We start from the raw sequence: 16,968 nt of genomic DNA, 5'->3' as shown, positions 1-16,968 counted from the left end.
TGATCAAACATTCTCCTCTCTCTCTCTCTCTCTCGACCTCTGCGGCCGCCCTCTATTTTCCAAACCCTAGATTGGTGAGTTGGGAATATGAATTCGCATAAATTGAGTTTATATAATTCTTCACTTGGACCTGCAGAGCTTGTTAGAAAGTTCGATCTCTTATATTGATTGATTGATTGAAGCAGCTAGCGGTGGGTTAATTGCGAGATCGATCGATGGGGCGAGGGAAGATTGAGATCAAGCTCATCGAGAACACGACGAACCGGCAGGTTACCTTCTGCAAGCGCCGGAACGGCCTCCTCAAGAAGGCTTACGAGTTGTCCGTCTTGTGCGAGGCTGAGGTCGCACTCATCGTCTTCTCCAGCCGCGGACGCCTCTATGAGTACGCCACCAACAGGTGAAAGTGAAACCCTAGTCTGTCTCTTCCCTCCACATTTTCTTTTCTTCTTCTTCTTCTTCATTCTTTTTATTCTTGTTGGTTTGCCTCTTTATGCAACTTACAAAGGAATAGGTACTCCATAAGGCGAAGGTGTTTGACATTTTTTCTCACTGAGAGGAAGACTAAATTAGAAATCGTTTCTACGTTTTTTTCAAAGGAAGATTGGAACCTATCCTCTTAGATCTCAATGTCATTTTTGGCTTTGGCTTTGACTTTGGTTTTAGGAGCTGTGATCCGAATTGGTTATGAGTAGATAGATTTTACAAAGGGAAGGCCTTGTTTAGATGTTTAGATGGATAGATCTATTATTTGTGAGCTTACATTTCTTACATGGTGGTCCTCTTCTTTCTCTATTTGTGCTTCTTTCCTTTCTCTAAGGCTGATGTTTGGTGTTAGTATGTTATTGGAGCTTCCTTATATAATGCTTTTGTTCTCTTCCTTTCTATTGCTTTGTTGGGTGGAAAGCACGGAGGTGAGAAGGCGCAGCAGTTAGAGAATACAGTAGGAATAGTAAAGGTGATGTCTTGGTATAATAGTTGAAGCATATATGCCTCCTTCTCTAAAGACCTACCTCCCCATTTTGATCTTTCAAGCTTAATTTGCCACTTCCTCTCTCTTTCTTTTGCTCCTTTACGATTCTTCATCCTCCTCACTTCCTCCTCTTCAGATCCCGTCACCCATCACTCCATCAGTGTAAGAAAGCCTATTCCGAGGGCTGTCACGCTCTCTCTAGCCCTGATCCTTAACCAAAAGTACCACCAGCCTTTACACCTGTCACACTTCTGTTTAGGGTTCCTCTATGCAGATTAGGGTTCTTGAGTCACTTCATTTCCCACTCTACCCCTCCTCTCCTAACTAATAAATTTGCCTTAACAATATATTCATTATTTAAAGCGCAATGTTCAACTTCATTTCCCTCTCTGCCCCTATCCTAACTAAAAATCTATTATTCTCTTTACAATAAAAAAAACCTCTATAACTTTTTTGTGGGCTCTATTTTATAAATCATATAATTCTCTATACCACAAATCAGAATATAATATTACTTTATCATTAATTATGAGCTCCATATTCCATAGAAAAAATATAGATTTAAAATTTTAATACGGTTGTTTAATTACAAATCCCAAACCTTTCCAACTTTTTTATTACAAACCTCACCGTTGGAGAAGAGTTTCCATTACAGTCATTAATTACAATGCAACTTTAGAGTAATCAAAAATAATTGCAAACGCACAAGTGTACGGATAACGTACATATAGAACTGAGAAGCCAATGGGGGTGAATCCACTGTTCCGGACACTTTGCATTACATAGGAAGTATAAAAAGTAAAACTCACCACAGTCAATAAATGTCGTTTCCTTCCGCTGCGGGCTTCTAATAAATTCAAAGCGCCGAGGTGTGAGCAAAAGAATGAGGATGCTGCTATTTGCACCGAGGATAATGGGATTGTGCAAGCCCACTCGGCCGTGAGCAGAGTATCGGCCAATCATAATCGTGGGATCACGTGCTAACGTGGCAGAGAAGACCAATAGGATCCTCGAGGAAACTAAGGTTCGTGCAAAGGCGGGTTGTTTGTGTTTTTAAGGACGACATTGGAAATAGGAGCTCCTTCTGCACGCAGTGTCTAGCTCCAGTAGTATTTGGCCGGCACCTCTTGGTGACCATTGGCAAAGGCCTGCAGGTAGCTAGCTCCTGGAACATGGTATTGGTGGAACTCGGGGCATGGCTTATCGGGTAGACATGCATATATATTTATTCCCCCGTTTGAAGAAAAATTTGCGGATGAGTCTAAATATTTATTATTTTACAAAGAAAAGGTCATTATTTGGTACTATGATGTGCATGTTTCTGAAATGTGATAGATGTGGTCGGAAAATATATTGGTCACTCTACTTCACATAAGATACTTGAATATCCTTTCTTTTGGTACCTCGCGATCTTATTTTCCTGCGTATAAAATAGGTTACAAGTGAAGCTTTGAGTATATGTTTCTAAGATTTGCATGCAGCAATTAGTTTTACTTGAGCGTGAAGTAACAACCTCGTACTAGTAATTACAATTGCGTCAATGTGTCCGAGGTTATCATGTTGTGATAGGACATTTAGATTATTATTCACATCCACAATTCGACCTCCAAGTATAACATATTTTTAAAAAAAATATCCTCCAAATAAATGGTACAATCAAAGGATGTTAGACTTTTGGACTGGCCACCGCGTATACTTCCCGATTTATCCTGTTGGTCAATGAAAAACTTCCTAGGACTAAACCGATCACCTAAAAATAATCAATGGGGCTAATTAAAATTATCATTTTTTTTTGCAATTATGTCAATAAAGTGAAACTAAAAATTTTAGGATAAACAACCACATTTTAATTATTTTTTGCTTCTAAAAAGCAATATTTTGCAATATTTTCTAATCTAGCCACTGGTTTAAGTTATCTTAGTGTCCTTTGTAAAAGATTAGACAAAAAAACATCGTTCTAATTTAATCTGCAAATTTAAAAAATATATATGAAGTTATGTTTAATTTAATCCAACTGTTATAAAATATTTAAAATGATAATTCTTGACATATTAAAAATTGGAATCTTAATTTCAGTAAAAGCAAAAAAAAAAATCATTGTACTTCCAAACTAATGATGCACGTGCTAATTAAATAAAGGGAGAGTGCAATATATATAAGAAACTAATGTTGCTTATTATTGAGTGAACTGAAAATCAACTTTTATATGTTTGATTCCTGTACGGTGAATGTCTTTGTGTTTGAATTGCACTTTGATTACCACAGTAAATTAACGTGGATACAAAAAAGTGATTCTCATATTATGCGAAAGGCATCATAATCAAATAACTTGGATAGGAGATGATGTTGTATGTAATAATGAATAAATTATAATCGTCTATTCTTTTGCTTTCCTAAGATATTAATAAATTTACTAGTACAATACTAAATCCAATGGTAGATGTAATTAGTTTCTTTGAATTTCATATTTTAGTCAGTAATGGTAGATTCAGTTTGTTTTTCTGAATTTTATATTTTAATCAAATACAAAAAAATCGTAATTACATTGTATTTTCATGCATGAAATTTTAGCAAAGATTCTTTGTGACCACAGTATACCGATTTGCATGGACGTTTGCGTAGTTGCAAATGTATTATAGTAGCTTAATGATATGCTACCTTTATCTGATACTCAAAACCTCTATTGTTATAAGAGGATATTATTACAAAGTATCTACTTAGACGTTTATCATATAATTTAACAGTTAATATATATTTTTCTTTCTGATTGTAGTGTAAGAGCAACAATTGAGAGGTATAAGAAAGCAAGTAGTGGTACTGCCAACGGTGGTCAAGCTTCAGAAGTCAATGCTCAGGTAATATTTTTCTGGTTAATCTACATCCATTGAATAAGCCATCAATTTCTACACATAATGAATGATGAAAAGGGCCAACTTATTAACTTTGGCCTAGTTTTGATGTAGCTTAAGATGTATGCATCCACTTGATTATCAAAACCATGCATGTAAATCTGTCAATCATTTTATGTCGAATAGAAATCAAGAAATATGCTAATATTGGAGCCCAAATAGATTCCTAGTTAGTATTTTTTGTGCTAGTGTCACTTTGGAGCTCAACCTCCTTAGAAGATATTACAACAGTTACAACAAACCCAAGTCTTCACTACCGAAATAATTATACCATACGAGTTTCTTCGAGTACTTGAACGAAGAAAAAACCAAAAGAACTAGATTACTATTTAAATCCAATCTCTTTAATCCTATATTTATCAATCATGTTATCTAAGTTAATTCTTTACCTTTTGTGTTGCATCTAGTTAAGAGGAAGGAAATCAAAATAGAGGAAAAATTATTGTTTCCTTTATCTATTATATGGAAGAATGAAAGTTAAAAAGAATTATTTAGTTTTTTTTTAACTTTTAGTTCTTTCTAAAAATGGACAAAGAAAATGAAGGGGAGAATATTTGAAAGGGAGAAGATATGATATTTGGGAATAGAAGAGTAGTATAATAATTTAGAGAAGGGATATAGGTAAAGAAGAAATGTAACTTTTTTTCTCAATATATTTTTCATGTCACAACTTGACTTATATAGTCATGACAAAGGAAGTTCAAAGAACAATTTAGATCTTCCTAAATTAAACACACCATATATTTTTTTTAATCAAATGTATGTACTTGATAATTTAATTCAACACGACTTAAATAGTCATACATAATTCAATCAAGACCCCATAGGTCATCCGAGTTGGTATGTGGTGGGATGCTTGCCACATGAGGTCGCGGGGTCGAAACTCAGGGTAGTCGGGGCGTAAATCCCCGGTCCCTATGCAACTCACCCCACCTGCCACATGCTCGCTCAGGATGCTGTGATTTACCTCCCTCGTGATGGCCTTGGGTCGGGTGCGACGGGGGCGCTGGGGACGAGCGATTTCACCTTTTGCCACATACATAATTCAATCAAACTTGACTCGATGAAGGTCAAAGTAATTTGGCTTTGAATTTTACAATGCAATTTGATTTAATCTTCCAAGTATGTAATTTGTTTTAGAGTTCCAAAAATGTCCGCCGTAAATCAAACTTGCTCTTCATTCCTAAGCTTGCTCCAATTTTTGTGAAAGTAGGTCATCCAAGTGGTTTAGTGAAAATATCAACCTTTTATTCATTTATCCTGCAATATTCAATCAATACCTTCGTTCACAAGCTCCCTTAAGAAATGATACCAAATTTGAATGAACTTTGTTTTTCCATGAAGAACTCGATCTTTTGAAATTGAAATTGTTGAGTTGTTATCATAAAATAAGATTGTTGGATCTTCTTGATCGTACTTCAGATTCTCCAAAATTCCACACAATCAAAGTAAATGACATCTGGCAAAAGAAGCAACAATGTATTATGCTTCTCTAGTAGATAGTGCAATAGTAGATTGCTTCTTTGAACACCATGCTATGACTCCACTTTCAAGATCAAAAATATAATCTGAGATGCTTTTGCTATCATCAATACTTCCTGCTAATTAAGCTACTATTAGTATAATTAATAAGATAGTACACATGCTTGATAGAAGATATCATAATCAAGAGTTCATTATTTTACATATTGAAGGATTTATTTTGTCATCTCTCAATGATTAGAGAATGGTTTCTCCATAAACTTGCTTGTCAAACTTACAACATATGTAAAATCTAGCCTTATATGTTAGGACCAAAAGTAGCTAGAGAGGAGGGGTGAATAGCTCGTCTCTTTCGCTCGGTGGTCGGCGTTGCTTGTTCCTTCAAAGATGTGCAGCGGAAATACAAAGAAACACTCACACAACGCTAACACGGTTGGTTTACTTGGTATCCACCTCACAAGAGGTGACTAATCCAAGGATCCACACCAACGCACACACCCTCCACTATGAATAACACTCCTTTATGGTAACTACCAAAGGCGGAGAAGCCCTACAACACTCTCAATACAAGAAGAAGAAAGGGAAATACAAGATAAGCAAAAGCTTACAAGATGTGCAATAAAAGCCCTAACCCTAACTTCTTCCTCTTGCAATAGATCCGCCTCTTGACTTGAAAAGCCTCCAAGAATCTTCAAGAACTGGCGATCTGGAGCTTGGAGAGAGCTATGGATGTGCTGGAGAGTATCTGGAGTGAATCGGTGAAAAGATGCCGAAGACAACGCTCGCCTGCGGCTATAAACATGACGCAACGGTCGGATCTCGATCGATTCGAATGTTCCCAATCGATCGGGGAGGCTTTGGATCGATCCACGGATCGATCCAGAGCGCCTCTGTGCTCTGGAAAAACCCCTGGATCGATCCACGGATCGATCCAGTGCTTATCGCGCGAAGCAGCAGCGTCCCAATCGATCCATTGATTGATTGAGACCTCTGGATCGATCCACTGATCGATCCAGAAGCTTTCTATTCGCTGGGAAAGGTTTGCATCGATCCACTGATCGATCTAGCACTTGGTTTTTGCCCAAAACCAAGTTCCAAACCTCCCAAACCAACATCCGGTCAACCTTAACCTGTTGATACGTCATGCCTAGCATCTAGTCACTCCCTTGACCTGCTAGGACTCCCTCACCAAGTGTCCGGTCAATCCCTTTGACCCACTTGGACTTTTCTTTCATGCCAAGTATCCGGTCACTCTCTTGACCTACTTGGACTTTTCTTTCATGCCAAGTATCCGGTCACTCTCTTGACCTACTTGGACTTTTACCTAGCTTCACTCACTAGGGTTTTCAATCTGTCTAGCTTCACTCACTAGGACTTTCACCTGGCTTCACTCACCAGGATTTCCATACTGCCTAGCTTCACTTACTAGGACTTTCACCTGGCTTCACTCACCAGGATTTCCATCTGCCTAGCTTCACTCACTAGGACTTTCACCTGGCTTCACTCACCAGGGTTTCCTTCCAGTCAAGTATACCTACTTGACTCTTCTTCATTCACACTGATCAGTTCCTGATCAGAATATCCCCATATGAACAACTGCACCTGCATTGTCCATGTGTCTACATGTATTGTCAAACATCGAAACTATGACCAAGACTCAAGCTTGGTCAAACCAGTCAACCTTGACCTAAGGGATATTGCACCAACATTATAGTCGTCAAATACATTAAGTTTCCAACCAAACTTTAAAACATAGTTCGATTAACAACTTTAATCCTAAACACAAGGAATTGAAATAGGATTTGCATTATCTATTATATTTTTTTTTTCAAAATTGCTTTTGTATAACTCTTTTGAGTGATGAAAATTCCATGCTTGAATCTTAGAACAATAATTCCAAGAATATGGTGTAACTCTCTCAAATCAGTCATCTCAAATTTATTATTTATTAAGAGTTTAAAATCATCTAGCATCTTCAAATCCAATGTTCAAAATGGTGGTTGCCTAGGTGAGAGGCGGGCATCAATCGTATCACCTTTGACTGAGGCGGTGCTTTAGGCGGCAACTCGCCTCATTCCGCCACGCCTGGAACCCCACCATGGTCGGCACCATCGTTTTGCCACCGCAAGGCATTCAGATGTCTCACCTAGGCCCGACGACGAGTTCGTACGCATTGCACAAGCTCAAAAGCATCATCTGAGCCCAACAACGAGCCCTGACAAGTCGCTCGAGCCCTATAACTCATCCAAATACGTTGCCTAAGCCCGACGACGCGTCTGAATGTGTTTCCTAAGTCCGAAGACGAGCCCAGAGGCATCGCCAAAGACCGACTATGAGTCCGAAAGTGTCTCACGGTCCTAACGAAGTGTTCGGACTCATTGCGTGGTCCCAACGATGCATCAAACTCGTCGCTCGGCCAAAACAACATATGCAAGTAAGTTGTAAGTTAGGATTTTAAATAACTTTAGGTTAATAATTTTAAACAATTTATAGCTATGATTGAGATAATTTAAATAGTCTCAATTAAAGTCTAATAAAATTATGTCATTAATTTTATATATATATATATATATATATATATATATATATATATAATTTTAAATATTTAGCTTAAATTTTTAATTAATTTTATTTAAATTAAGTATTATAAAGAATAATGATTATTTATAATATAATGTATAAAAAATAGTAAAAAGAAATTTAACAGTCTAGGTGGCCAAGGTGATCACTAACCGACTTACTATTACCTATATCCCTTTACAATATTTTTCAAATCATTACCAGTAAAAATAAGATCATCAACATAAAGACTTACAAATATAAAACCTTCGGATAGATTGAATTTGGTGTAGAGAGTATGCTCAAATGATCATTTTAGAAAATCATTCTTCTCAAAGTAATAATTGATACAACTATACCAAACCCTTAGCGATTGCTTTAGCCTATACAAAGTCTTTTTTAACTTGTAGACTTTATTTTCTTCTCCCTTTTTAATAAAATCAGGAGGTTGTTCAAGATATACTTCTTCTTGAAGAACACCATTTAGGAATACTGATTTGACATCAACTTGAAATTTTTTTTAATTGTTTTGAGTTGCAAGAGAGATCATTAATCAAACAGTATTAAGTCCGTACCTATAGGAGCAAATACCTCTATAAAATCTTTTCCTTCTTTTTGTTTGTATCATTTTGCTACAAGTCTTGTTTTATGCTTGTTGATGGAGCAATCTACATTCATTTTTTATCTTGTATAACTATTTAATACCAATGGATCTTTTATATAGAGGAAGATTATATAGTGAGCTCCCAAGTTCCATTTTTTTTCATTAGCAACTATCTCCTCTTTCATGGTATTTTTTTCCCATACTCCTTCCTTAATTGCATCATCAAAGGAAATTAATTCTTCTCCTGCAAGAATGCACATAATACAAAATAATCATATTCAATAGCCTCGATTGAATCTAGGAATTCCTGCACACTTCACATTAGTGAACAAGTTGGTGAATTTCTTGGTGAATGAGAAAAAGTTTCTTCTAATTCTTGTTCACTAATTGAAGGAATGTGGATCTCATTTGCTTTGAATTTTGGATCTTCAAAATTTGCATCTTCATCAAAACGAACATCATGGCTTATCGCAACCTTTTTGGTGTTTGGATTATATAGCTAGTAGGCTTTGCTTCTTTCACTGTATCCAACGAAGATGCACTTTTTAAATTTGTCATCAAACTTGTTTCTTTTGTTTATGGAATGAGTGAATAAACAATGCTATCAAACACCTTTAAATGTTAAATATCAAACTTTCTTCCATACCATACCTCATGTGGTGTGCAATCTTTCAAGTTTTTTTGTTAGAGAACGATTAATAAGATAATCTGCACAAGAAACAAACTTCTACTCAAAATTCATTTAGTAAATTTTTTCTTTTGAGCATCTATTTCATACTTTCAACAATAGTTCTATTTTTTCTTTCCGTTACACTATTTTGTTGTGGTGTAAAACAAGCTGTCAACTCATGCCTTATACCATGTTCTCTAAAATATTTCTCAGCTTTATTTGAAATATATTTGCCACCACGACTAGTTCTTAAAGTTTTGATATGAATCCCAATATAACTCTTAACTTCAACTTTAAAATCCTTAAAAACTTGAAATGCTTGGGACTTTTCTTTGAGAAATTTAATCCATACATTCCTTGTGAAATCAACAATGAAAATAACGAAGAACTTACTCCCACCAAGTGATTCTGTTGATATATTTCCAACAAGGTCAGAATGACCAAGCTCCAATGACCTTTTTGCTCTCCAAGTTGCTTGTTGTAGGATTGGTGAATCTCTCTGTTGCTTTCCAAGTTAGCATGCTTCACAAACTTCATTAATTTGGTCAATCTTTCATAGTCCTCTAACCATCTCTTTTGTTGAAAACAACTTTAAACTTCCATAATTCAAGTGTCCAAACCTATCATGCCATAACTTTGAAACCTTTTTTTTTGTCAATAACAGCAAAATAAGATAAATTTATAGTTTCAAATTTGAGAGGAAATAAGATGTTAGAGATCACACCAATCTTTACAATAACTTGATTGCCTTTTGATATAGTGCAAGCATTATAATGCATATGCAAATCATACCCTTTCTTCATAAGATGATTAGCATTAAGCAAGTTACTTTTTAAACTAGGAACAGAATAAACTTCAAACATTTTCTCAATATTTTCAAACTTAGTTTTAAAGCAAATCTCTCCAATTGCCTTAATTTGTGAGTACTAGTAGCATCATCGATCATCACTTCATCATGCTCAATTTTAGATAAACTAGAAAATAATTTTTTGTTACTTGTCATGTGTTTGCTAGCCCCACTTTCTAGGTACAACATTTCATCAACTTTGCTATCATGGGAAGCAAGCAACCAAGTTTCTTCATTTTTTACTTTGATAAATAAGATCACTTTTAGTTTGTTTGTCATCTTCTTACTCAAACCAATAATCTGTAGTTTTATGGTAGTAGTTAGACTTGATATAACTATTTTTCATATCATCTGTTTGTTTGTGCTAACAATCTATAGCTTTATGTTTTGGTTTTTGATAATAACTACATTCAATATGACCACGTTCTTGACCTCTGATCCTGTCCGAATGCTGAATCAATGGACGCTGGGCACGTGGCGCTCCCCGGCTGCTGACGTGGATCTTCGACTGGTTGCACAAACCTCCGGCAAACCTGCACAGAAGTCGGGCCGGGAAGGGGTTCCCGGCGGCGACCCTCCGACGCTCAAGTCAGGTAAGCTAGTAGTGAAAATAGTGACTCCAAAGTTGTCCCACCCGTACCTCCGGCGAAGTATGAGGCTCTTTATATAGAGCGGTGAAAGAGCTCCTGCACGTCCACTGAGGCGCATATGTGTCCGCAGCCCATACCTCGGTATGTGTCTGTCAGAAAGCTTACCTGACGCCATACTGCTACAGTCCGAGCATGTCTTCGATGGGACAACAGAACACCTCGTTGTCAGACTTGGAGTATGGCCTAGCCATAGGACTTGACAGTTGTCAGTTCTTGTCCCTCTCTACCGATCGCAGGCCAGGGCGTCCGGCAAGCCGGCTGGACGGGGAGTCCGTCCGGCCAGCCCTCATCTTAAGCGCTGGCCGGACGGCACTCACATCCCGTTCGGCCTAACGTTGGCATCGATATGCTGGGGATATTTTCGGTAGGGTGCTATGTAGGGACTGTTTAGCAGTATGTCACCTTCTCTTAAGCCTTCCGCTCGGCTCTTTGCTACTGTTCAATTGAGCGTCGGAACCCTGACTTCTGTCGGGGCAACTTTTACCATCGGCTATTCACCGGTTGGCCGACCGGGAGGTCGGCCCCTCCTTTTCCGATCGGCCACCTGGCCTTTTGACTCCCGCGTGGCATTGACCCCTCAGAATGAGGGTCCCCTGTTCTAACAGCCGGATCAACCTCTTTGATAACCATCATGTTATCTTCCTCTTTGAAACTTGAAGCTTTGACTTTCATTGTTGTCATTTTGATGATATTGTTGATTATTTCTTTCTCTTCAACGAGAGTTTGAATCACCATGCCCTTTGAAATTTTTGCCCCTGTCAAGATAGGATGAACTATGACCTCTAATAGAAACTTATGATGTAAGAGCTTGATCATATTGTTGTGATGGAGGAAATAATAAATTAATTTTCATTTTATGGGCTTTCAGAATGTCTTGTAGATCCTTCAAAGCCATGCTCTTCAAATCTCGTGTCTGTTCAATAACAGTAACAAGACTAAAATATTTTTCAAGAAGAAAATGAAGTGCCTTTTGTACAATTCTGAGATCTTTCAAAGCTTCACCATTCAAAGCCATTTGATTCACTATAGAACCAACTTTTGTAAAATACTCAACAACACTATCATTTCCTTTCATCTCCAATTTTTCAAATTCTGATCTCAAAATTTGAAGTTGAACATTCTTCACTTGTTCACCATCTTTATAAGTTTTTTGTAGAATTTTCCAAGCTTATTTTGATGTTGTTGTTTTACGGATTTTCTTGTACACCCCTTTGTCTATTGCAAGATTGATCTAAATGAGAGCATGAGTATCTTTGTTTTGATTATTCACCAAAACTTTCTTTTTAGCATTACTCAAGGCTTCTTCATCTTCAGGCTCAATAAACTCTTTCTCGACTATATTCTATAAGTCCAATTCTTTCAACTAAACTTCAAATATGATACTCCAATAATCATGATATTCTCCATTGAAAGTATGCGAAAATGGAGTAGCAACATTTCTAGATGACATTTTTCTTGAGCCTCATCTTGCTCTGACACTAATTGAAGGGGAGAAGATATTTGGGGATAGAAGAGGAATATAATAATTTAAAGAAGGAATATAGATAAAGAAGGAATGTAACTTTTTCTTTTAATATAGTTTTCCATATTACAACTTGACTTATACAGCCATGACAAAGGAAGTTCAAAGAACAATTTAGATCTTCCTACGTTAAACACGCCATTATATTTTTCTAATCGCATACATTTGACAATTTAATTCAAAATGATAACTTAATTAGTGACTACATAATTCAGTAAACTTGATTTAATAAAGACCAAAATAATTTGGTTTTGAATTCCTCAATGCAATTTGGTTTAGTCTTCCAAGCATACAATTTGATTTAGACTTCCAAAAAAAAAAATAGTTGAAAAAATAATAATTCTAAATGTCTTAGAACTGACACATATCAAGATAAACTTTGCCCCTTTTACCTCTATTCCTCCCTCCTACTCATGGTAATAAAAAAGACAATTCTATGCACGAAACTCCCATCAATACAAGATCTTGGGGAAAGATCTATTATACCCAACCTTATCTTGCTTTGCAAGAGACTACTTTCGAGATTCAAAATAGTAACTTTCAAGTCATACGACAATATTTTTACCATTACGCCAAGATTCCTCTTTAGCAACAACCTATGATATCATGTGTCAGCATACTCATATGTTACTGGTGCTATTTTATTTAGATCAAAGATTAATTAGACACCACTTCAGATATGAGATTTTAAATATTGATCCAACCTAAAATCCAAATTAATTAATATAAATAAATATTTTATAAAAATGTAATCATAAGATTATAAAAATAACTTTTAATGATTCTTTAATGATAAAAATATCATAAGAATAATTAAAAAAAAAAAAAAAATTCCTCCATGTTTTATATATACAGTCTTGTTTAGTAAATTATGTTTGACATTGTTAAATTATATATGACCTGATATGATATTCATTAAAAAAAAGTCAATTTATTTGTTAAATGGGGAGCGTTATAGTTTGGTCAAAAGTATGTGAATGATCTATACATTTACTAGAGTCTCATAATTTTATTAGAGTTATTAATGAAACGTTTGAAATATATTTCCTTTTAACATTTGAGGACACATCTCATGTGGGATGTAATTTAAAATTTTGAATTTTAATTATTTAATCTCAAAACATTTTCTAGGAAGTATTTTTTTAACTCAAAACTCATAAAATGTTGCACAATATTAACGTTAACAAAATGCTTAGAAATTATTTAAAATTTGGCAAGCAACTGTTTGTTGGATGAGTCTTAAAAATGTTACACAATATTTTGTAAATTTTAAAGTTCGAAATTGTCTTTTATATGTTATAAAATTATTAAAATAAATTATAAAAGTTCTGTTTGTTGGATCAAGTTTTAGCTGATATAGACACGCAAATTTTTCTTTAATTAAACTAGTAAAGGTTTGAGCTGTGTTCAAGCTCAGTGATCTTTTAATAGATAAGTTTGAACACAAACTTTGTGTTTCATGAACTCAGCGGAATTTTGAGTTCCAAACGGTCAAACCTAACTTGGCTCAGACTCATCGTGTCTACAACCCTACTTAATCATTTTAGCGGTAAATTAATCATTGAATTCATTTATAGAGCCAATTTAATCGAAATCTAACCTTACACAATTTTAGATGACAGGAAAGCAGTGCCCGATTGTATTTGTGATTCAATAAACCAATCCAAGTGTAACTCTCGCAATTGTCTTCCTAAGTTCTTTTTGGTTAGTTATCATTTCTTTTGTTATTTTTCTATTGTCTTATTCCTTTCTGTATGGTCTATTATTCCTTCAGGAACAAAGATTAGAAAACTGTCCAACTGCATTTGACCATTGTATTTTCCAAGAAAAGAGAGACGTTTTTACGTAATGTAGATCCATAAGATTGTCTAAGGAGAGAAAAAATAAAAGCTTGATGAACATATATATATATAATTCGATTTATTGTGATATTATTTTAACTATTCTTTACAAAATCTAGAGTGATGTAAAATGTTGGCATCCATACATGGTCCAATCTGTTGTCTTGTTTATTACCAGTATTACCAGCAGGAATCATCAAAACTCCGTCAGCAAATTAACCAATTACAGAGTACAAACAGGTTAGTAGCCTAACCTACAGCCTTTTGATAACTAATTTTCATTCAAATAGAGTCCTTTAGGTATGCTACTTCATCAGAAACTTGCTTGGTGAGTCTCTTGCCTCCATGAGCCTACGAGACATCAAGCAACTTGAGACTAGGTTGGAGAAAGGCATAACTAAAATACGATCCAAGAAGGTAATGTTAGATGTTTTAATGCTTCTTGGAAGCTTACATGCTACGAGCATTTGATGTATTGCTTACTTTATGCCATTGGATTTTGTAGAATGAGTTGATGCTTGCCGAAATCAATTATATGCAGAGAAGGGTAACCAGTATAAGCTGAATTTGTGATAGCTATTGATTAAATTATTATAAAATTGATTCAATTTATGCATTATGTACACCTAAATATTGTTCTCAGGAGATGGAGCTGCAAAATGGCAATATGTACCTGAGAAACAAGGTACTCTAACCTTTTCATCTCTAGGTATAGATTACTTTTTCTTCTGTGACAATTATACACCTACTTGCAGCAGATAGCTGAGTATGAGAGAACACAGCAGATGCCTGTGTTCCCATCATCAACAACAGCACTTGGTTTCGAGGCGGTGCCACCTTATGATTCCAGAAACATGTTGCAAGGAAATACTATGCAGCCTGATCAAACTTATAACCACCAACAGCAGATCAATCTGCAACTGGGGTAGAAGCAACTTAATCTTCACTGCACTTCTTGCTAAATTTATAATAGCTTCATTCTTTTAGTTTACTAAATTTACTTAATAGATTATAATTTAATAGTATAGATATATAACAAAACTGGTTCCTTTCCTAGCAGTTTAAGATCTAGAATAAAACTAGCAATCTTTTAAAACTTAGAGAGAGAAACTGATAAAATTCAAATTTAAAGATAAATTACGAAAAAGCTTATAAGATTTTAGCCACAACAAATATTAAATAATTGTCATCAAAAGTATAAAAATATTTTGACGATAAATTTATAAATAATGATTATATATATGATTAAACATTATCATAAAATATTACTATTATATTATTTAATAATGATATTATAAAATAAATTATCAATTAATGATGAAAGAACATTATTAATATCACATTCAGTGATGGATCAATTTAATACCATCGTTAATAACTTAGTATTTCTACCAATAAATCATACTGCATATATTATACTACTGTATGTTTACCCAATTTCGCATTTAGAATTGTTCATTGGTAGGCTAAGTGCATAAATCATACTATGTTTATGCAATTTCATAGCCTTGTTTTTGGCTTCTGCAGGTGAAATGAAATAATGGAGATGCTTCTGCAAATATGTATGTCTAATTAGTGCAACTGGTTATTATAGAATAATTAACTATTAGAACGGGAAAATAATGTATGGCCAGGATTTGCTAAACGTAAGTTTTTTCCATTTCCAATACTCCAATTGTTGGTTATTATATATTTGCCTTTAAACAAACACTTTGTATGATTTATCTTTTATGTTGTTATTATATATTAGTATCCTAATAGTACACTCACAGATCATTGTTTGAGCTAAGTTGGTCTTCCTTTCAGGGGCAGGTTCTGCTACCTGCCACCTTGGTAGCAGATTATTAAGTTCATATTTGCTTTAATGATCATGCTACTCTTTGTTGGTCCTCTTTTAACCATAAAGTACCTTCAAATAATCTTGTCGTATATGGTTTATCAATCTATGTTGTCGTAGTACACACATAAGACTTTTAAAAAAATAAATTCTTTTTAGAAATAGAAAATTAGAAAATTTTCAAAGATTAAACAGTGCCTAATTAATAGTTGTGGTTCTAGAAAATTTCCGCTTTTTCACCAAATTTTGTAGATAGCCCAACTTAGGTTGGTACCATATATATTGTTTTCTTAATTGGTCGAGATGTGTGTCCATTGTGAAGTATTGTATATTTTTTATAAGCCCATATTCATTAAAACTCAATGGTATATATATTATGTTGGTAACCAAGTGTTAAGTTTGTGGTTTGTGGTTTGGGGTTTGGGGTAGTCTCATCCAAGCAATAAATTTCATTCAATCAACCTTAGTGATTAGATGGGAAAGTAGTTTAAAAAGTTGTGCATTCTCATCCAAGCAATAAATTTCATTCAATCAACCTTAGTGATTATATGGGAAAGTAGTTTAAAAAGTTGTGCATTCTGACGTTATTAAGCCAATATGATAATCTTAATGATCCTTTACCTTTATCTGGTTTATCAGTTACTGTTTATGTTTTGTACCCAGCCCAGATCCCATCTGGAGTTGTTTTTTGTTGCCTGGGTTCATCCAAGCTTCCCATCATTGCATAGCATAGCCTTTTTACTATGACTGAGAGGTCAACATATATAGCTTCTTGCCTGAAGCAGATTCTCTTTATTTTTCAATTCGGTATAAGCAAATTTGCTGGACTAAAAATTCATCCTTTGTTTTTTTTTTTTTAATCTTAGTCTTATGCTCGTCTCTACTGCCAATCTCTACCTAAACTGTGCTTTGTCGCTACAAGGTATCCCCTTTTAGTAAATGTACATTGCTTAGTAATGTCTTAATGTCTGGTAGCAAGTCAGTTAATTGGGTGCTAACAACAACCCCAAGCCTACAACTTTTGCCATTCCTCCATTTGTGGTCGGTGTATTGGTGAACACGGTCGCAGTTTTAGAA

At 35.1% G+C, this 16,968-nt stretch overlaps 1 protein-coding gene across 1 annotated transcript; it reads left to right on the top strand.

The window, feature by feature from the left end:
• Positions 1 to 201: 201 nt before the first annotated feature.
• LOC122003492 (floral homeotic protein AGAMOUS-like) lies at positions 202 to 14,983 on the top strand. The gene is made up of 7 exons (XM_042558602.1): positions 202 to 397; positions 3,744 to 3,825; positions 14,233 to 14,294; positions 14,372 to 14,471; positions 14,560 to 14,601; positions 14,698 to 14,739; positions 14,813 to 14,983. The coding sequence occupies exons 1-7, from the start codon at positions 216 to 218 to the stop codon at positions 14,981 to 14,983; spliced, it is 681 nt and encodes a 226-aa protein (XP_042414536.1). The 5' UTR covers positions 202 to 215.
• Positions 14,984 to 16,968: the final 1,985 nt, after the last annotated feature.

The sequence above is a fragment of the Zingiber officinale genome, chromosome 7B (assembly GCF_018446385.1).
Source record: "Zingiber officinale cultivar Zhangliang chromosome 7B, Zo_v1.1, whole genome shotgun sequence".
In the NCBI taxonomy this organism is placed as follows: Eukaryota; Viridiplantae; Streptophyta; class Magnoliopsida; order Zingiberales; family Zingiberaceae; genus Zingiber; species Zingiber officinale.
Note: the sequence above shows the minus strand (reverse complement) of the source record. Positions and strands in the feature narration are given on the sequence as shown.

Bases quoted from the DNA above. Each gene is read 5' to 3' on its own strand.
- LOC122003492 (XM_042558602.1), top strand. From the start codon at position 216: ATGGGGCGAGGGAAGATTGAGATCAAGCTCATCGAGAACACGACGAAC. The intron at 14,472-14,559 runs GTAATGTTAGAT...TGGATTTTGTAG, and splicing joins CTAAAATACGATCCAAGAAG to AATGAGTTGATGCTTGCCGA. The intron at 14,602-14,697 runs GTAACCAGTATA...TATTGTTCTCAG, and splicing joins TCAATTATATGCAGAGAAGG to GAGATGGAGCTGCAAAATGG.